Source organism: Coenobita brevimanus, chromosome 103 (genome assembly GCF_032717465.1).
Source record: "Coenobita brevimanus isolate Jiangsu-jjx chromosome 103, ASM3271746v2, whole genome shotgun sequence".
Lineage (NCBI taxonomy): Eukaryota > Metazoa > Arthropoda > Malacostraca > Decapoda > Coenobitidae > Coenobita > Coenobita brevimanus.
Window position 1 is genome coordinate 39092991 of NC_137056.1, and position 22348 is coordinate 39115338.

At 44.8% G+C, this 22348-nt stretch overlaps 1 protein-coding gene across 1 annotated transcript in view; it reads right to left on the reverse strand.

Moving 5' to 3' along the window:
- LOC145415682 (calcium-dependent secretion activator-like) overlaps positions 1-8096 on the reverse strand; it is a 603137-nt gene extending 595041 nt beyond the window's left edge. Inside the window, exons 1-2 of the mRNA XM_080284897.1 lie at positions 7842-8096; positions 1158-1196 (exon numbers count right to left, since the gene is read on the reverse strand). Of these exons, the coding sequence (XP_080141023.1) occupies positions 1158-1196; positions 7842-8038 (236 nt within the window). The 5' untranslated portion in view covers positions 8039-8096. The remainder of the gene's footprint in view (positions 1-1157; positions 1197-7841) is intronic.
- Between the last annotated feature and the right edge of the window lie 14252 nt (positions 8097-22348).

Below are 22348 nucleotides of genomic sequence, written 5' to 3' on the forward strand. Positions count from 1 at the left end.
CTAATTTTACCAGCAAAGAAGCTATTATTATTGTGATAGGTATGCTTGGGACGCAAAGGGATGTGGCAGTAGTAGTAATAACTGTGATGTTAAACAGTACGGTGAGACATACGGTGATACTGTTTGATAGTGGAGATGAAGGTATGGTGGCGAAAGAGGCAGTAACTGTGACGAGAGGCGATGTATAACAGAGGCAGTCGTGTGTGAATCGTAGTGTTGGCTATGAGACGATAATTTAACTTTCTTTGCTATGAAACGAGTGAGGGTAGCGGTGGCAAGGATTACGGCAGTACTGGCAGTTATAGCTGTGGTACTGAATTTGCTATAATACTGTGAGTGATGGTAGGAGCAGTGATGGTGAAAAGTTCAGTTCAGGTTCTTCATTTCATAACACCGTATAGTAGAAGCAGTAGCAGCAGTGATTGCAGTAGAAAAAATCGTAGTTTATTAGTAACTAAGTCAGTGACATGTTGTAGCGATACGTATCATGGTAGAATAGTCGTAGCTGCAAAAACAACAATATTAGAAGCTGTAACAGTGACAGAACAAGATGTGGTAGTTACAGCAGCTGGTACGGTGAACCTTGGGTGGCAGCAACAGTAGTGAAAGTGATGAAGCCGATAGACAGGGTGAGGTGACGATGGTGCAAATTGGCAGGGTGAGGTGGTGATGGTGCCAACAAACAGGGTGAAGTGAGATGATGGTGCTAACAGCCAGAGTGAGGTGACATGTAGGTGCCAGCAGCCAGGGTAAGGTGAGGTGAGGTGAGCACATGCCCAGATGGTCTGTCCGATAACGTATGGTCTATTTATTCTTGCTATTTACAGATGATTTTATTCAGCTCAGGGGGGATTTCTGAACTGCAAGAAGGATTAAATTTACTCATCATTAATCCCTCCTACACGAGAGGTCTTTCCTGAACTGAATATAACCGTGAAGAAGAACACAGTGCAATAAACGTCATCGGATCTAAAAGGTGACTACAACACAGATGTTACCTACAACAACAACAACAACAAATACCTCTAGACTTCCAGCAACCATCTACTTCTGCTGAGACGGGGGGGAGGGGGGGGGAGGAAAAGTGAGGAGGAGAAGGAAACACCAAGCAGAGCACAACAAAAACACAACAACAACAGACAACAACAACAACAAACCTAGTGTCAAGTCCTGGGGTGGGTCTAATGCTGCCTCGCCTGATAATAGAAAAAAAAAAAAAATAAGCGAATAATTACGGGGAAAAACTAGTCATTAGCAAATTACCTGAAAAAATGGCTACAAATTTACAGGTAAGAGTTGTACTGAAAAACTGGCAGATGTAAAAATACGTAAAACAGATGTAAATATGTGTTAAATGTGTAAAATATGTTAAGTGTAAAAATTTCTAAGTGTACTACGGAAAACCGCTACTTTATAGCACATTACCTGGAAAATATTGTTAATTAAGAAAACGCTACCTGTACTCTTTGGCGATAAAAGTTAGGCTACACTGGGAAAAAAATTTAAAGAAAACATTACTGGGGTAACTAAAATAATTACAGCAGGTGGCTATAATAATACTAGGTGGATTATTAGCATGGATTATTGGTTAACTGTTGATAAGGGTAATGCTTATGGGAAGGTTTAGGCGGTCAGAATAAATTGGGTTACAGGTGAAATTAAAACAGGAATTTATTTACAAGGGCAACGGAATGGGATGAGAAAAAAGACACCAAGAAATATGACAATAAACTGGACGAACACAAGACGAAGAGAATATAAACTGGCTAAAACATAAACAGGATACACCAAAGAACATATACACAACAGAAGAAGCTTATCCAAATCCACTGAACTTTTTATGTTATTCAGGTTTAATACACTCCTTCAGTGAGCGAATAAAAATATATTAATAATGCTAACCCATTTGTTTTTTTTCATTTACATTCTTAAAATCTAATACTCTTCTAAAGACTAAAAGACAGTCGAGTTACTAAAATAATCGGTTGTTATAATGTTGATGAGAATGTAGGAGATGCATTTATTTACTTATTTATTTACTGATAATTCTAAGTAACTATACAAAAGCGAGAGCGAAATCTAGATAAAGTTTTCATTAGTAAAATCAACTACCCATCAAATATTAATAAGAAATGCAACAACCACAGTAATAATAACAATAAAAACTGACCCCATAACAATATATAAATAAATTCGATAACGCAGAAGCTCTGAAATTTTCGGTGCATTATCATTTCGTTATTACCGCCAGCTATCACAGTAAAGTAGTCAATTAATGAAGATAATGCCTTTCAAAGCTGTCCCCCTCCCCTCTCTTCTCCCCCCTCCCTCCCTCCCCTCCCCCCTCGCTAATGGCACGACACAGGCCTCCCATTATACACCGCGGGGGGAGGGGGAGGGGGAAGGGGGGAGATGGGGGAAAATTGAAAAACTCGTCTAGGGATTTTTTCACAATTTCCTCCCTCCCCCCCTTCTCTTTCTTTCTCTCTCTCTCTCTCTCTCTCTCTCTCTCTCTCTCTCACGCTAGCTGGAAAAACAAAGCAAGAATGAGGATCGGATAAGAAGAAGAAAGAAAACGAAGGAAAGAAAACAAGAAAAATAATAAAAAGGAGAAAATTAATAAAAACGAAGACTAGTCAGAGAAAAAGAGTGAGAAATTAAACAAATATCGAGGAAAAAAGAGTAAGGAAAAGATAAGAAATAAAACGAAGAGACGGAGAGGGATTAAAGTGAGAGAGAGAGAGAGAGAGAGAGAGAGAGAGAGAGAGAGAGAGAGAGAGAGAGAGAGAGAGAGAGAGGAGCAATGAGGGAGAAGGGGAGAGAAAGCGAAAGGAAGCAAGAGCAAGAACGAGGGAGAGGGGAGAGGGAGACGATGAATTAAAGCAAGTGAGAGAGAGAGAGAGAGAGAGAGAGAGAGAGAGAGAGAGCAATGACTAATGATGCTGGAAGATAGGATACAGGGAATTAAGAGTGAGTAATTAAACACGACAGGGGCGAGTCATTAACCTTCTCATGGTGGGGGTAACTCTTGCATTTTACGGGGAAACTCTATTATTTTACTCCACCCAGACGATTTTCTTCATCTGGGTCAAAGTAGGAGGCTGACAGTGTTAATACCGACGCTATAAACCCACTCATGGTAGGGAGAACTCTCGTAATCCATCCCTAGCTAACTCCAGACGATTTTGAGAGAGAGAGAGAGAGAGAGAGAGAGAGAGAGAAACGCAGTCCCCCAGTGTGAGGCCTCGAGGGAAGGTCAAAGGTCACAGCAACAGGTCATTTGGGGGGAGGGGAGGAATACAAAGGCATGCTGGGAGGAATGCAGAAACGGAGGAAGGAGAAGGGAAGAGAAGAGACTGACGGAAAAGAGAAGGGAAGGGAAAGGAAGGGAAGGGAAGGGAAGGGAAGGGAAAGGAAGGGAAGGGAAAGGAAGGGAAGGGAAAGGAAGGGAAGGGAAGGGAAAGGAAGGGAAGGGAAAGGAAGGGAAGGGAAGGGAAGGGAAGGGAAGGGAAGGGAAGGGAAAGGAAGGGAAAGGAAGGGAAAGGAAGGGAAGGGAAGGGAAGGGAAGGGAAGGGAAGGGAAGGGAAGGGAAGGGAAAGGAAGGGAAGGGAAGGGAAAAGAAGGGAAGGGAAAGGAAGGGAAGGGCAGGGAAGGGAAGCAAAGGGAAGGGAAAGGAAGGGAAGGGAAAGGAAAGGACGGGAAGGGAAGGGAAGGGAAAGGAAGGGAAGGGAAGCGAAGGGGAAGGGAAGGGAAGGGAAGGGAAAGACGAGGGGAGGAGGGGGAGGAGAGAGATGGGGAAGAGGAATGTAAAGGAAGGGAGAGAAGAAGGGAAGAAAGTAGGCTGGGAGGCATGCACGAAAGAAAGGGGAGAGAGAGAGAGAGAGAGAGAGAGAGAGAGAGAGAGAGAGAGAGAGAGAGAGAGAGAGAGAGAGAGAGAGAGAGAGAGAGAGAGAGAGAGAGAGAGAGACGCAAAAGACCAATATAGCTGAATGCAAGAGGGAATGGAAGGGAAGGGGAGGGGACGAGTCAAGAGAAGGAAATATGGATGTAATGGAAGGGGTGAAAATGGGGAAGAGAAGGAGGGGAGAATAAATGAGAAGAATTAGTGCGAGGGAACAATTAAGGGAGAGTAGGAGAGAGAGGGAGGAAAGGAGCAACGAAGGGAAGACAGAGGGAGACAAGAACTGAAGGAGTGAGAGAGGAAGTAGGATGAGGAGGAATGGATACGAAGGGAGGAAAGGAGAAAGGGGAAGATGAAGGAAGACAAAGATGTATGGAGGGAAAGATGAAGGAAGGCAATGCGAGACGGCAGAAATTACCCAAAGAAAGGAAGATGACAATAAAGGGAGGTTTAAGAATGGAAATGAGAAATGGGATCGAAGGACCGAAAGATGAGGAATGAGACAGGAAGGGGTGGACTGAGGGAGGGAAGGGCTATAAAAGGGAATGAGAGAGAGAAAGAAGGATAAAGGAACGAAATGTGGGTGGAGGGAGGAAAGAAAGAGAGAGGGAGGAAAGAACTGAAAAAGGAAGGAGAGAAGGATTAATGATAGAGAAAAGTGGAAGGTGAATGATTCCGGAACCGAATTAGAAAGCAAGAATATGTAAAGGAAGATGGGAGAGAATAGAAAAAGGCTTATGACAGGAATCAGAAGGAAGGAAGAACTGATGGAGAGTGAGGAAGGAAGGACAGAGGGAAGAAGGATTGAAGAAGGAGAAAGAGAGAGATGAAGGAAGGACTGAGAGGAAGAAGTGAGTGAACAAAGGATTAAGGAAGCGATTGGCCTGAGGAAGGAAGGGAGTGAGAGAGGAGGGAAGATGAGAATAAAGAGAGGATTAAGAACGGGGACGAGAAATGGAGGGAGAGACTCAGGAAGAAAGAGAGGGAGGGAGAGACTGAGGGAGAAAGAGAGGGAGGGAGAGACTGAGGGAGAAAGAGAGGGAGGGAAAGACTACAAGGAATGAGAAAGAGAGGAAAATAATAAGGGAGGAAGAAGTATTTAGGATGAAAATTGCCTAAGAATGAACACATGAGGGGAAGGAAAGATTACAAGGAATAAGGAAGGGAGGAGAGAAGTAAGGAGGAGGGGGAAGAGACGAAAGGAATGAGGGAGGAAGAAGTATTAAGGGGGGGAAACTGCCTAAGGAAGGAGGGAGAGAAGTCGGAGAGGGCACGCTTGGAATGAAGAGCTTCATTAACAGGCAAAGTTAACAAAGTTCCCCCACTAAATTTGCCATTGTTATCCCTCCGGTGCCCTCCTTCCGACTTTAAAATTCTCTCTCTCTCTCATAATTCCTCCCTATTACTCTATCATACCAATCAGGAATCTTACCCTGCTAAGTAATTAATCTGCCAACATAAGCATCTGTCCATCAATCCATCCATCTACCCGAGTACCTCCTAGCGCACACACACACACACACACACACACACACACACACACACACACACACACACACACACACACACAAACGCCTCCATCAATGTCACATCATCTTTGTTAAATTAATTAGGTCGCTACACTGGAACAGATACTACATGCCACAGAACGATGCACACACACACACACACACACACACACACACACACACACACACACACACAACCTGATCTACATAGGCCTCTCGCGTGTCTCGTTAATTAGCCCCAAACAACCACCTGGCCAATATCGCACCTGCCTTACACGTGCATAATTTACCTCACTCCTGCCTACCTGAAGCCAATTAATGAGCAATCTCATTTCAACCATTCAAGCACGGGAGACGACCGATGAGACACGTTGAAGGGTGTGAGGGTTAATAGGCGAAACTATATTCTTTGAACGTCCTTCAAGCAAACAGAGCACATCTGACTAAAACACACCGTATTACTAATGGCTGAATTATTAACACTGAGTGCACAATAGTATATCAAAAGCTACTGGAATTTGGTGATCAATTATGGCACACTTACTGTAGGATTTGATCTATATTAGGGAGGTAGCACCAGTCGAACAGGGCAGTACTCCCGAGGTAAATGGTTTGCCAGTGACAGACAAAGCTTAAACTCTCGTGAACCTAGCTAACAGTCTTAGCTCCTGATTCTCTCTCCTTGCTGACCTTCTTCCAATGTTTCAGCAACACAGACAGTAGGCCAGCATACTCTCAAACACTTTCCTCTTCCTACATGAACATCCTTGCAGATTACATACTTCACATTTTATTTTAGGTTTTGACAATATGGCAAACGATTCTTCAATGTGGCTCTGATTTGAGTTTTCCTGACAAGAGTTGCTTACAGGTCGCCAGTCTTTGATAATTTCTTCCCTTCATGAAAATACTGAAATATCCCACACTTTGTCAGCAACGATACAGCAAGGGTGCACAAGCTTAGTCAACAATACATGCTTCTAAAGTTATAAAAAAAAAAATGCGGGTTGTTGGTACCCTCGCGTTCTCCGTTTCATTAACAAAGCTCTCAGATTCCCAGGATGGCGGCAGAAAAAGAAATCCACGAATCCTAATCCTATATATGCAGTACAGCCTATAAATCCACCGCCAGGACGACTACAGTATCAGGTGATTCACATTAACTTCGCGTTTACTGGCTGCCTCTCCTCCCAGCCATCCTCTCACACTCACTCCTACTTTAATACGCTCGTAACATAACACAACTACAGTCATTCCATCTTCAATACATACCACTGCCTACACACTGCTTCATCCTCTCTCTCTCTCTCTCTCTCTCTCATATGTATCCAATCATTCCCAACCGGTCTAGAAGCTTTCACATCTCCCACATAACGGACTCCGAAATTGAAGGCGAAATTTAAATCCCACAAAAGAGTCGTCCCCAAATTCACTTTTAGATTACGTCGATCACATTCCACATTCGGCTCTTTCACATCATTATCTTTTTTTTTTCTTATCTCTGACCTCCCCGTGATAATATTATGCTGAGATATGACTGATAAGGGTAATCGCTTCAACGGGATGGCGATGTATTCTTTCGTATCTACTGTAATTCAGCATTGGAGGGTACCCGGGCGTTAAATAGGGCAACGGTGGATGTTTACGTTACCCCGGCATTTCGGAAAGTATGACCCACAGCTGAATAAAATCGTTCGGGGATAGTACTTGTGAAAATGAATAACCCCCTGCAGCTGAGGTGTTAATAATCATACAAGCCGATGAATATACATGGGAAAAAAAATAAAACACCTTCAGCCCGAGGACGTGATTTTCTTCAACCTCTATTCCCACAAAACGGTTTTATTATTATTATTTATTTTGTGTGTGTGTTATTCTTGCTACCTTCACACGATTTTCTTCAGCTCGAGACTTTTCAAACTGGAGAGGTCAGATAAAGCTTTACACCCTTCAACGCGAGGTTCTTCCCAAAATGAACTGCAGGAATACTGGAAGAGAACACGTCTGGTACTGAAGGTGTTAACATTAGCGACCGTCAGCTTAAATCGCGAAACCTAAGGCATGTCACCCAATATTAGACAATAACTCTTGCGGTACGGAACGAAGATTGGGTCTGTTTGGCCCCTCTGTATCGATTACTTTTTTTAAGCTTTGGTTAAAATGTATTTTATATGCTTTTTTTTTTTTTTTTTTTTCAGAGCGCCAATAACCTTCAAATATCCTTTAAATCCAACCATAAACAACAGGAAAAAAAAAAAAAACTTCACATACGTTGCATCTTGGCTACAAGCAGTGTGTTTGTACCTGGTTAGGGATGCTGTAGCGCTGGGAACATTAAGGCGATCTATAGTACGTGTTAAGTAGGGGGGTTTGTACCTGGATATTGTGGCCCCGGGAGCCTTAAGGCTAAGTGGCAAATAGTGTGTTCATACCTGGGTAGGGTTGCGGTGGCAGGGGGCACCTGGAGGGAAGGATGGGGAGGGTTGGGTGCGCCATCGGTGGCATGATGGCCATGGGAGGTGGAAGGTGGCGCTGCAGCAGCACGGGGGGGCAGCCCACGTCCAGGGGTCACGGGCTCCTCCTGCACCTCACCCTCAGATTCCTCCTCGGAGCTGCTGGGTTCCAGCATCCTTACGGTTGCCCAAGTGCTCGCCGCTCTTCCTCTACGACAAGAACACTTGCTGTTTTACCCTGTAACAAAGAAAAAAAATTATTTGTAATGCACACCATTGCACTCACAGCACGGATGGTGGCGCAAAATAGTGTAAGCGTTGATGTATGCTGGCTTTCCAATATTACAAAACACTATTCTCGATACCTGGTGTGTGTGTGTGTGTGTGTGTGTGTGTGTGTGTGTGTGTGTGTGTGTGTGTGTGTGTGTGTGTGTGTGTGTGAGAGAGAGAGAGAGAGAGTATCTCGTACCGTACAAAGATGTTGACGGCCACTTACTGACCTGCGGCCCGTGTGTGTTGTGCGAGCATCGCGCATCACACACACACACACACACACACACACACACACACACACACACACACACACACACACACACAAAGGATAGTTAACCACACCAACATTAAAGACCTTCTATCAAGCAGGGCATTTTAATCACGTCAGATCCTGTAATACCTGTGGTGCTCAGACGTAATCCCAACTCTATAGCGTTCTTTGTGGCAGGACGGCCCCGGCTCAACAGCTTAGGTGCAGCGATAATGGAGCTGCGCTGGTTAAGATAGGAATTTGACCCATTTCCTAGGCGGCATAGAAGGTTTCGCAACACATCTTCCTTTGCGACTTTTTTGGAACTTATATCTTACCACTCTCCAGTATGCTCTCTCTCTACATATATCTTTTTAATATCAACTCAGCTTCCACCGACAGCATAGCGGAGGACGCTGGCTATGTAATGTGCAGAACAAATCGCAAGGATGATGTGTTACGATATCTCCAAAATTACTTACGAAACTATTTACTTGCAAATTCATATCTAAAGCCTGAGAAAACTGACATGGTTGCTAATGCATCAAACTGAAATATAACTGGGAGGAAAAGCGTCTAAGAGATATAGTTTGTCCACAGTAACTTGGCCGAAAGATGTCATGCCAAAAAAGAAAAAAAAACAACAGCTCTATCTCCTTTCTATAGTACTTCTTCGTGACTGGCATCATATTCTAGTCCTTATCTTTCGTTACAGCTCAGCATTCAATGTGGAGAGATGGCAATTTTAGGCCAAGACAGAGGGCAATGAGAATAATTACGTTAAATGCACATATGTTAAGAAAGTCAAAGGTTAAGAGGTAATACAGTATTTCACAAAAGGTTGGTCATATTCCCATTTAAAAAAAAAAAAAAAAAGGAACGACATAAAGCTGCACAGAACACCACTTCTTTCTTACACTGTTTCTCTCTCTCTCTCTCTACTTGGTCATTAGTGTTGTAATTGGTAAAGGCACACTGCCACGGGAGGTAAACACCCTCAATACAAAAACAGCCACTCCAGTCCCCAGCTAATTATGTTCGTCCCAGTTACACTCAAGGCCGCAGCACGAAAAATAATCTCCAATTCCAATTCATTATTTTATTCCACCTCCAATTTATTCCACTTCCAATTTCGTTTTACTTCCAATTTTATCCACTTCCAATTTATTCCACTTCCAATTTTATTCCACTTCCAATTCACTATTTTATTCCACTTCCAATTTACTCCACTTCCAATTCACTATTATATTCCACTTTCTAAATGACCCCAGCCTCACCCACAGTCCCTCAACACGCCAATAACACGAAGAAAAAACGAAGCTTAACCTCCAGAAGATAAATTAAGCTGTTTCTACGTTAAGGACAGATTTTTTTCCCTAATCTGAAAAAAATCGTCTGGCTGAGCATGAATAAATTACACTTAGACGCCTTCGTACTTGGAAAAAATGAAAAAAAAAATGAAAAAAGAAAGCTTGCTGCTGTTTGGATTTCGTACTGTAATTCTTCCACCTGAACTTGGCCCAGCTGTTCGTCCTTATTTCAGCTTTTCTCACGTAGCTCAGTGACAGAAAAGACAGTACTAAAATGTCTCATCCTTTCCATAACACTTCCTCGTGACTAGCGTAATTTTCTAGTTTTTCAATCTGTTGTCACGACTCAGCATTCAGGATGGAGAGAGAGCATTTTTAGGCCAAGTTAGGGTAAGAGGAGTATAGCCCTTCGAAAAAACAGGAAACTAAGGCCACCTATACTCGTTTTAATCTAACTTAGCTTAAAATTACCATCTTTCCATCTTGAATGCTTAGTACCAGTAGATTAGCACTAGAATGTGAGGACAGTCACGAAGAAGTGCTATGGAGAGGACGCAGAGCCGTAGTACTCTTTCTGCCACTGAGCTACGTCAAATAAGCCGCAAAAGGACGAAAATCTGGGCCAAATTAAAGTGAACGGAGTATAGTTAGCTACGTGATGGGAAAAAACGGAAAATTAATGGGAAAAAAAGTCAAGTAGTCGAGAAATTGAGTCCCCCTTTAAAAAAAAAATGCTGAGAGAGAGAGAGAGAGAGAGAACCATTACTGATAAAGCCCAGAGATCCAGACAAGAAATGAAGGTAAAGATGAAAAACAAAGATGAGGGGAAAGAACCAGACCACAGAGAGGGAAGAGGGGAGAGGAAGAAGGAAGTGGGGAGAGGAAATGAGGGGATGAGGGTAGAGGAAGAGAGAGGGCAGGAAAAGTGAGGAGAAGGGGAAAGGAAAATTGAGGGAAGAGGGGATTGGAAAGATAGGGGAGAGGGGAGAGGAAAAGAGAGGGGAGAGAAGGGGATAGAAGAAGGGATGGGAGGGGTGACAGAAGAGATGGGAGAGGGGAAAGAAGGAATGGGAGAGGGGAGAGAAGGGAAGGGAGAAGGGAGGGGGGAGAGATTAAAGGGAAGGTAGGGAGGCGCTGGGCAAGAAAGTGACAGGCCGGCCAGAACAAAGGAGCAGCGAAGAAAAACGAGTGGGAAGGAGGGAGGAAGGAGGAGCAAAGGAAGGTAGGAAGGAGGAAGGATGGAGGAGAAAAGGAGGGTAGGAAGGAGGAAGGAAGGATGAGCATAGGAATGTAAGACGGAGGAGAAGGTGAGAAGAGGAGGGATGCCAAGAAGAGGAAAGAAAGAGGAGGATAAGAAGACAATTGGAGGAGGAGGAGGAGGAAAGTGAACGAAGGATGGGGAAACGGACAAAAGGTATGAAGAAAAGTGAAGGAGGATGAGGAGAAGGAAAATGAAGGAAAGAAGATATGTAAAAGAAAAATACAGAAGAAATGTTTGTAGAAATATTTAATACACAGGTAGTAAGGAAAAAAAAATAATAATAATAACGAAAAGTAAGAATGGGGGGAGTGACGGCGTGGGAGGCACAAAGGAAGGCTGGAGAAGAAAAATCAAATGAGCCGAGAAAGAAGAAAGGGAAGGAAGGATGGGAGGGAGCAAAAAGGAATGAAGGATAGGGGTTATGAAGGCAAGGAAGGAAGGAAAGGAAGAAAAATGTGGGAATGGAAAAAGCAGAAGGTAAAAAAAAATGACAGTAATTAAGGAAAACAAAGGCGAAGGTGAAGAAGAAGGAGAGAGAGAGAGAGAGAGAGAGAGAGGAGGGGATTTGAAGGTCGCTCCGGACGTGAGGAAAAAAAAAAAAAAAAAAAAATATATATATATATATATATATATATATATATATATATATATATATATATATATAAACAAAGAGAAAAAATGGCGTGCTGGATGAATATGGAGGGAGAAAGAAAACACTGGAAAGAGGAAAGATGGTTTACAGAACTACTAGGAAAGATAAGAAAAATTAAAGGAAATGAAAAAAAGGAAAAAAAAAAAGGCAGAGACGAAAACAAAAGGGTAAGTGCAAGTAGAATACGGAATGGAGGTGGATGGGAGACAATTATATTAAGGGAACTGATATTAACAATAAGTGATTATGTATTTAAAAAAAAAAAAAAAAAAAAAAAAAAAAAAAAAAAAAAAAGGAAGCGGAGACCAAAACCCGTTCATTTCGAGATACCTAGACACACTGTATTGAAAAGAATGGAGGTCATAGGCAGTGAGAAAAGCAAAGAAAGACAGAGCCAGAAATGACCAGCTGCTTACATAGAGAAAAGGGGAAGACTGTGAGGAGACAAGACAGAAGCCACAATATCGTATAACAAGATAGGAAGCTAAGCAGTAAGAACACAAAGGGAAAAATACACAGGGAGGAGATATACTGGGAGGAGGAGGTAGGGAGGAGACGAACATAAAGGGAGGGTTGGGAGACAAGACAATAGCTGTGGAAACAAGACATATCGAAGACCTAAAGGGAAGGAAAGGAGCCAGACCTGGAAATTAAAAAAGAAAGTGAAAAACATAGGGACAGTAGGCAACGATGAGACGGACAAAAAGGGAGAGCTGAGAGACAAGACAAAGGGAGAGCTGAGAGACATAACAAAGGGAGAGCTGAGAGACATAACAAAGGGAGAGCTGAGAGACATAACAAAGGGAGAGCTGAGAGACATAACAAAGGGAGAGCTGAGAGACATAACAAAGGGAGAGCTGAGAGACAAAACAAAGGGAGAGCTGAGACACAATAAGGATGGCAGGTAGTAAGTTATGTGTTCTCGTCGACTGAGGAAGCTCCGTAATACCTTTTCCTACGCGATTTATTTTGTTACACCTCACTGCCTGGTTATATGTTACATGAATCTTTCCAAAGGGATGTGAGGTAGGGAGAAAAAAAAAGAAAGGGAGGGAGTGGGGGTGAGAGGGAGAAAGGAAGGGAGGGAAGTGAAGAGCATAAGGATGTTACACAGAAAATAAGACGTAGATAAAAGGGAAAGACGAAGGTAGGGAAGGAAAAAAAAAAAAAGGGGGGAGGAGGGGAGAAGGAAGGGAGGAGGCAAACAGAGATTACAGCCAGAGGTAGGAGTGGGGAGAGGATGAATGGATGTGGGGAAGAAATGGAAGGATAGAGAGAGAGAGAGAGAGAGAGAGAGAGAGAGAGAGAGAGAGAGAGAGAGAGAGAGAGAGAGAGAGAGAGAGAGAGAGAGAGAGAGAGAGAGAGAGAGAGAGGAACGCGATTAAAATAGAAGGTAAGGATGAGATTTAAAAAAGTAAGAAAAAAGGAGTAAAATAAAAAGAAAAAAAAATGAAGGGGGAGATTAGACGGGAGGGGAGAGGAGGTAAGCGAGAGTAGGGGTGGGAAAGGAAGAAGAAAAAGGAAGGAAGGAAGGAAAGGAAAGGTAGGGTGGATAAACAGTGAAGAAGAGCGGAGGACATCAAAAGAGAAAGAAAGATAGCAAAAAAAGAGAGGGAGTTTGGGGTAGAAAAGTGAGAGGGGAGGGGTGAGGGGGGGAACTAAAGAGCATAGGGTCGTCTTGAACGCGTCCCTGCTCAATATAAGCTGACCTTACCACTGCCCCGGGGACTGGCCAGGGCAGGGAGAGAAAAGGGAGATAGATAGATAGAGAGATAGATGGATAGATAGATATAGATAGATCTTCCACAGGTATACCCACTAATGTTTAATAATATTCAGCTTAATCCTGCATCATCCTTGAACATGCTTGGGGTTTCATTTACTCGGGACTTATCTTGGAAAGATCATATTACATCTCTTGTAAAATCTGCTTCCAAGAGATTGGGTGTGCTAAGCCGACTCCGCTCTTTCTTTACCCCTGCACAATTGTTGACTCTATACAGGGGTTTTATCCGCCCCTGTGTGGAGTACAACTCTCATGTGTGGGGAGGCTCCCCACATACAGCTCTTCTCATTAGGGTGGAGTCAAAGGCTTTTCGTCTCATTAACTCTCCTCCTCTTACTGACTCCCTTCAACCTCTGTCTCTTCGCCGCACTGTTGCATCTTTATCTCTTTTCTATCGCTACTTTAATGATCACTGCTCCTCTGAACTGTCTGCTTGCATTCCTCCACCTCTACGACGGGCGCGTAGCACCCGTCTGGCAGCAAACTCTCATCCTTTTTCTGTCCAACTCTCTAATGCAAGAGTTAACCGTTACTCCCAGTCTTTCATTTATGCAACAGGTCAGCTCTGGAACTGTCTCCCTCTGTCTGTATTTCCTGCTGCCTATGATCTCCAGTCTTTCAAACGCAGTGTGTCCAGGCATCTCAAAATGATTGGATCTTGAATTTGGCTCTATATTGTATTTTGTTTTTCTCTTGGAGGGAACTGTTACTGCGGGCTCATGGCCTTTGGTTCCTTCTTCCTCGCATAAAAAAAAAAAAAAAGATAGATAGAACAGATGCAGATAGATAGATAGATAGATACTTCGGGGACAGACTTGGGCAAGAAGACGGAGAGACGGGAGGATGAAGGGAAGGGAAAAGATGGAGAGAGAGAGAGAGAGAGAGAGAGAGAGAGAGAGAGAGAGAGAGAGAGAGAGAGAGAGAGACTGTAGATAGATAGATAGATAGATAGAAAAAGATAGACTGATGCTCCGGAGACAGGCCAGGGAAGTGAGATGGACAGACGATTGAGGGGAGAGAGAGAGAGAGAGAGAGAGAGAGAGAGAGAGAGAGAGAGAGAGAGAATTAAGGACGGATAAGAGTAGAGATGGCCAAGCGGAGAGCAATGAAGGAAGAAGAGGAAAAACAAGGAAGATAAAGAGAATGGAAGGAAAGAGGAAGGAAACACTGGAAAAAAAAAAAGACAGGAGGAGGGGGAAAGACAGAAAAACAGCATGAACGCGGAAAGGTGGAAGGCAGACGGGGGAAAATGTAGGGAAAGAAAGGACAGAGGAAAGATGGACAGGGTAAGGAAGGGAAGGATGGGGAAATGAGAACAGCAGTGAAGACGGAGAGGAAACGCGAAAAGGAAGACAGGAATATGGCGAAGAAAATAGAAAAAGGGATAGAAGGGAAGAATAAGGGTGAGTTGAACGTCCTACTGCGGCTAGAAGGACGACAGAAAGGGCTGAGATAGATGGAGAGAAGGGATAGAGAGGAAAGACTGCAATGATGAAAGGAGGGGGAAAGAAAAAACTGGAGAAAAGGGAAGAAACTGTGAGGAAAGGGAAAAGATGGTGAGGAGAAGAAGAGAGTTGGAGAGAAGAAGGATGGAGGGAGAGAAGGGCAGTAAGGGAGGAAGGAAAAGGTGTAAAAGGGAGGAGAAAAGGGAGAAAAGTTGACAATACAAGTAGATCGATGGAAAAAGGAAGAGTGTGAGAGAGAAGGGTGGAGAAAAGAGATAAAAGACTTAATGGTGGAGAGAGAGAGAGAGAGAGAGAGAGAGAGAGAGAGAGAGAGAGAGAGAGAGAGAGAACGAATAAACGAAGGGGAGTAAGAGTATAAAAGGGGAGAAGTAGAAAGTTTGAGAGAAGGGAAAAAATGCAAATCGCTGAAAAACTATGCAAATTTCACTACAGCTTTGGCCATTACTCCTCAACCCCTTCCTGGTCGGGACAACTCCGCAGTCGTAATTCATTCCAGTTCATTCCCAAGGAGTTTATTCATCAAAGAGAGAATGGATGGAGTTCAGGGATGTCAAAGGAGGTTGTGTTGTCTTGAACTCAACGTAACTCTTTTATCTGCATGAAAAAGGAGGATAAGGAGGAAAAAAAACTGGGTTAAGGACATACAGGAAGAGAAAACTGAGAGAAAAGGAAGGAGGAAAGAAATATGGGTATGAAGGAGTGGACGGAAAAGAGAGAAAGAGAGAAGTGGAGGGGACATGTGAAGGAAAGTGGCAGAGGGAAAGACGAAAGATGAGAATATAAAGACAGGACAGAAAGGGGAATAAGGGAAGAGAAGGAAAGTGGAAGCGAGGAGGACGAGAAAAATGGAAGAGGGAGAGAGGGAAAGAGGACAGTGATAAAGATCGTAAAGGAGGAGGAGGAAAGGGGAAGAAGAGGGGAGAAGGAAGACGTAGGTGAAGTCGAGAAGGAAGGTGCAAGAAGAAAAGGGAAGAGAGAAAGAGAATGACGGTGGAAGAGGAGAAGGAAACTGGAAGTGGGGAAGAGAGGAAAGTGAGAGAAGGGAGGAGAGGGAATGTGGAAGACGGGAAACAGGAGAAGGAAGGAGAAGGGAAGAGAATAAAGATAGAAGAGAGATGGAAAGAGGAAAAAGGGAAACAGGAAGGACGTGGAAGGATGCAGGAGGTGGAAGAGAAGAGGGAAGACAGATGATAAGGGAAGTGGAAGAGGGAGAGAGAGAAAAGGAGGAAACAAGGCAGATGGAAATAAGAAAAGTGGAAGGGAAAAAAATTATCCAGTGCACGGATATGAGAGAGAGAGAGAGAGAGAGAGAGAGAGAGAGAGAGAGAGAGAGAGTAAATTGACCTACTTTACAAAATCGTCTCGCAAATTAGATTTTTTATGGAGAGGAAAGAGGAAGGGAAGAGGAGAGGGAGAGGGAGAGGGAGAGGGAAAGGGAGAGGGAGAGGGAAAAAGAAAGAGAAAGGGAGAGGGAAAGGAGGTGGATGGAGGGGAGGGGTATGAAGCAAGATCGAAGAAAAACGCGGAAGTGACGAAGTTAATGAAGAAGGATGAAGGAAGGAAGGATGGAGAGGCAGCAGGGAGAAAGGCCGCGTGAAAAGTGAGGAAAAAAACGGATGTGTTAACCCTTTCACTACGTGGACGTATTTAGTTTAGTCTTGATACCTCCAGACGATTTTATTCGAGAAAAGTAACCGTCTGTGTTGGTAGTTGTACCTTCAGGCTCATTTTTTTTTATTTTTCAAAGCAAGGAAGAAGGAACCAAAGGCCAGGAGCCAGCAAGAATGTTCCAAGAAAAAACAAAAACAGGATAACAGAGAGCCAAATTCAAGATCTGTTTCTAAATCCACTAAACTGCAGGCTGAAGTTGCCTCCTTCCTACAGTCCACCATCCCCCTTTCAGGTAATTCTGATAATTATAACAAGAGAGGAACTGAGGTGGGTCAGCAAAACCAGGCAGCGAAGCCATTCAGGTACGTCAGTGCCATCGTGCGAAGGCGCCCCTCTCCAGCACCGTCTCTCATGCCGAAGGGAAAAATCGGGGCTAAATATAAATTCCCCAGTTCTAAAACTCTCTCCTAAAACTGAATAAAAAGTGGAGGGTAATGGTGCGGGAGGGAAGGGTGAAAGGGAACGAAAATATGATGAAAAGTTGGGAATATACATGGAGAGGGGAGAAGGAGAGAGGAGGAAAGGAAGGATGCGAGAGGGGAGGAGAGGATAACTGGGCAGGTGAGAACAGAGGATGGGGAGGATATAGGAAGACAGAGAAGAGAGGAGAGTGAGGGAAAGGTGGGAAGAGAGAGGAGGGAAGAGAAGGATGGTGGACGAAGGATACGAGAGGAAAAGGGGGGATGTAAGGATAAGGGGGGGAAGAAAGGGAAGGATGTGCGAGAATGAAACGGAAGGATGAGGATCGAGATAAGAAGGATGAGGAGAGGGGAAAGAGGGACGAGAGGAAAGAGGAGGGAAGGAAAGGAGGGGTGAGAGGAAAGAGGAGGGAAGGAAAGGAGGGGTGAGAGGAAAGAGGTAGGAAGTATACATGCCGGAGTTTTGAAGCTTGGAAGTGTCCACAAACTATTTTTTCCTCAATGTCTCCAGGTCAGACTACCATTAAAAGTTAGGACAGTAGAAAGTGTGTGTGTGTGTGTGTGTGTGTGTGTGTGTGTGTGTGTGTGTGTGTGTGTGTGTGTGTGTGTAAAACCATAGTGTCTACCGATAATACGTCCCTCGCTCTCATACTTTCCAATGAACTGAATTAAATGTTCTGAAGGTGGCAAGAATACAGAATGCGTCATCGGGGTGAAAGGCTTAACTTACATGTAGACAGAATAACCATAAATAAATGAAAGACGTAAATGTGAATCATATTAACCCCTCTTTATTTTCAGTTCTATGGCGTAATGATTTCTATATTCTTGCTATCTCCGGACGATTTTATTCAGACTAGGATAGATTGTGCCAAAGTGGATAAATTATATATACAGATTTCAGTGTATTATTTTCCCCTAAGAGGCTCTGGTCGTTTTAATATACCAGTCTGAAAAAAAATCGTAGTAGTAATTAACCAGAGCACACCATTGCCATTTTCTTTTCGTTATCTCCAGACGATTCCCTTCAGCTTAGGGAGGACTTTTCAAAATGGAGGGGTTTGATACAGACGTCATTAACCCCTAAACTAATGAAGGTCTTTCCCGAGCTGAGTTAAATCGCAGTTCAGGATGGGAGGGGCCGTAGATAGCCAGGATGGGCGAGATAGTGAGGGATGGAAGTGGAGGAGGTATAAAAACGAAGCACCAGTACTATATTAAGCAGGTGAAGCATATATGGTGAAGCCCAAGACAAGGATGCGTGCTTCTTAACTTGGAATGCCCTCGCTTCCACAAACTTCCTAATCCTCTGAAGCACAGATTTATGGGGATCGCTGGCTATGGGGGGAAGCCTTGATTAGAGGGCTTCACTGATGGGTTTATGAATGTATGGGCCACTTCACAGGACTGTCTGTTGATTGTTTTGCTATTACCGCTGTCCTTTGTCATTTTCATGGCTCCTGCACAGCCCATATTACTGACTGGATACATAATACGGTGTGTGTGTGTGTGTGTGTGTGTGTGTGTGTGTGTGTGTGTGTGTGTGTGTGTGTGTGTGTGTGTGTGTGTGTGTGTGTGTGTGTGTGTGTGTGTGTGTGTGTGTGTGTGTGTGTGTGTGTGTGTGTGTGTGTGTGTGTGTGTGTGTGTGTGTGTGTGTGTGTGTGTGTGTGTGTGTGTGACTGCAAAAATTAAAAAACCCAAACCAACAATACAAATGTGACAGTCATGGAAAAATGTGAGGGATTTTTGTATACAACACAAATGAAACTGGACCTGAGGGGAGGAGGGGAGGGGGACGAGGGGAGGCGGGGAGAGAGAAGAGGGAGGAGGGGAGGGAGAAGGGAGAAAGTGGGGCAGGACAGAGGCAGAGGCAGGACGTCTGTGAAGGAAAAACAAAAGCAGACCTGGCGCAGTGAGGGGTGGGGGAGTGCTACGAGGAAACGAGGGAGGGGGAGAGGTAGGTAAGGAAAGGAGAGAAGCTGTGTAGAATAAGGACAGAGTAAATGGAAAACAGGAAATTTAGAAGTGAGAGAGGAGGGAAAATCTTACTCACCTGTGAGGTATGGAGTAGGGAGAGGAGATTGGTAGGAGGACAATAAGGAAGAGGGGACTGGAGATGAGTAAGAGGACAACAGGGAAGAAGGGACTGAGAGGCAGAACAGAGACGGAAGGAGGACAATAAGAAAGAAGGGGGTGTGCGGTAAGGAAAGGGGGGTCCAGTGTGAGGGTACGTAAACACCTGACAACTGCTACCTGAGAATATGTAGATCTGAACCTACACTCCCAGCTGCACTTACAAACGCACGAATAAACAGCTACAGTAAGATGACGCTTTTTTTTTTTTGTTACGTTACGCTTTTCCTGTCGTCTCCACACTAATGTATTCTTAAGATTGAAATGTTTGAGCTGCTGGAGTTACACACGCCTTACATCACTCCCTTCATTACAAAGCTGAGTGAAATCGTGTGTTTGTAGCGAAAAAAAAAAAAAAGGAAAAAAGACATCATCGTACAGGGTCACAGGCAACAACTTAATACACACACACACACACACACACACACACACACACACACACACAACAAACAGAGCAGCAGGTGTTATTGGCTTATTGGGACAGGTGGCGTTACTGCCTCCCTCTCCTCTCACAATCTCCCTTCCCTACCCTGCATCTTCCATCTCCTTCTCCCTCCTCTCTCTTTCTTCACCGCACTCATCACATACCATTCTTTTCACACCTCTTCCTTCCCTTTCTCTAACTTCCATTTCTCCCTCTCTCTTTCACCTCTCTCCTTCCCTTTCACACCTCCCTCCTCCCTCTCCATTCCATTCGTTCTCTCCATCCCTTCCCCGTCCCTCCTCCTTGCCTTTCCCTCAATCCCTCTCCTCTCCTTTCCTCCTTCCTTTCACCGCCTCTCTTCTTCCTTTTCCATCTCTTCCCCTTCCTTCCCTCTCCCAACTCTCTAGCTTCTCCTTCCCAATCTTTTCTCCTCTAACACCAGGCTTTCTACCTCCCATCTCCTCTCCCTTCACCCTCTCATGGTCAGTCTTCGTCATATATTTTACTTCAATTAACACCAGCCGATTTTATTCCGCTGGGATTGTGTCATAACTTCCAAGTGTATTTATACCGTCGCTGTTAACCCTTCTATGGTCAGGGCAAATCTAGCTTTATATCTCAGTTAACGCCAGACGATTTTACTCAGCGCGGGAATGCACGTGGATGAGTGTTAATACCCAACATTTTCTCTCCTCTGTTTTTGTTCCCCGTCTGCCTGGCTGCCATCCCCGCCTCCCCCCAAATCGCCAGCACCGTCTCTTCAGGTTGCCCATCTTATTTAGCGGCTTGCATGGCTGGCGGTCTGGAGTGCTTCAAACCTACCTCCCTGCCTAACTCAATGGATTCACAGCCCCCTCACAGCCTCCTATGGTCTGTCTCATTATCTGCCTGCATCACTATCGTTGTTTGTTGTTGTTGATTCTCTCCTCATTCGAGGAGACCGGGCCTTGCTGTAGCCCGGTTGGTGGTGGTTGTCTTGAGTAAGGTAAGGGGGAAGACAGGGCCTGGGGAATGCCCAGCACACACGCCCTGTCTCCTGGCTGAGTTGCGGTGTGTGTGCATCACTATCTGCCTGCCTGTCTCATTATCTGCCTGCCTGCCTCACTGTCTTTCTGCCTGTTTGACTGCCTACCTATCTCATGTCTGCCTGCCTATCTCATTGTCTGCCTGCTATCTCACTGCCTGCCTCACTGGAAGGCTCTCTGGCCCCCTCCTGAGCCTCCTATGTTCTCCTGGCTCTATCTCACTGTCCGTTCCTCCCCCACAAGTCCCTTGCTATAAAGTTTACTGAACTTCGTCTACCCTGACTTCGCGGTGATCTTCACCATTTTGCAACTCTATTTCACATAGCTCGGAGCCATATAAAGGATAATATCGAAGTCTATATCCTTCCCATAGCACTTCTTCGTGACTAGCACCATATTCTAGTGTTAATCTTCTATTACTGTTCAGCATTCAAGATGAGGAAATAGGAGTTTTAGGACACGTGGACAGAGTATAACCTTCTCATCCCACTGCTTTATAGTCTAACTTTGCCTATATATTTCAAACTTCCCTCTCTATCGACTTGCTGCCCTCTCTTTCGGGTTTCCTTTCTCACTTTCGGCCTTCCTCCTTCCCTTTCAATCTGATTCTCAGCATGAGCATCACGAGCCTGCCTGCCTTCATGCCTCTTTGCCTCCCTTCCTGCCTGCCTTCTTGCCAGTCTTCTTGCCTTCTGTATGCATGCCTTGTTACTAATCTCTCTGCCTGCTGTCTGTCTTTCTGCTAATCTCCCTGCCTTCTTGCCATTCTTTCTGCCTGCTGTCTGCCTGCCTGCCTTTTTGCCATTAATTCTGCCTGCCTGCCTGTTTCCCTGCCTGCTGTATGCCTGACAGTCTCCCTGCCTGTGTTCTTGCAATTCTTCCAGTCTGTTTCCCTGTTGCCTACCATCTTTCCAGTCTCCCTACCTGCCTGCCTTCCAGTCAGCCTTCCTGCCTTGCAACCAATCTCCCTGTCTTCCTGCCTGCTTCCTTACCCGCCTGCCTGCCTGTCTCCCTGCCTGCTGTTTGTCTGCTCGCCTGACTGCATTCCAGCCTGCCTGTTCTCTCCCTGCCTCCCAGCCAGAAGACAAGTCAGGCAGAGGAAGAATCGGATTTCTGTGTCCTGACTTTTTATTTCCTTGAGGAAAGACACTTCCTCCTTTTCCGGATCTCCCTGTGTAGTCCTGCCCCTCCCCTCCCCCCTCTCTTCCCCTCTTCATGCCCCCCTTCTCTCTTCCCCTCTCTATACTCCTCCCTCTTCCCCTCTCTGTACTCCTGTATCTTTCTTCCCCTCTCTATACTCCTCCCTCTTCCCCTCTCTATACTCCTCCTCCCCATTCCCCTCTCTATATTCCTCTATTCTTCTTCCCCTTCCTCTCCTCGCTTCCAGGTTTCTCCTCCTCCCTTATCAATTCCCTCTCCTCTTGTCTGTTCCCCCACACTTTTCCATTCTTCCTCTCTCCTCCCTCATCTCCTTCCTTTCCTCCTCCCTCCTCCTCTCTCATCTCTCCTCCTCCTCCATCCCGTTTCCATTCTCTCTCTCTCTTTCTCCCTCTCCAACCCGCCTCCTTCCTTTCCTCCTCGACTTTCCTTCCTTCCACTATTTCATGTTTCTCTGTGCTACTAAGCCCTCTCTCTTACCTCCATCCCTCTCCTTCCCTTTCCTCCATCCCACTCCTTTTCTCCTCCTTTCAAACCTCCGTGCCTCCACTAAGCCCTCGCTCTCCCTTCCTTCCCTTCCTCCTCCTCATTTCTTCTCTCCGCCTTTCATGCCTGTCTGCCTCCCTTTCTTTCCTTCTCCCTTCATCTCCCTCCCTCC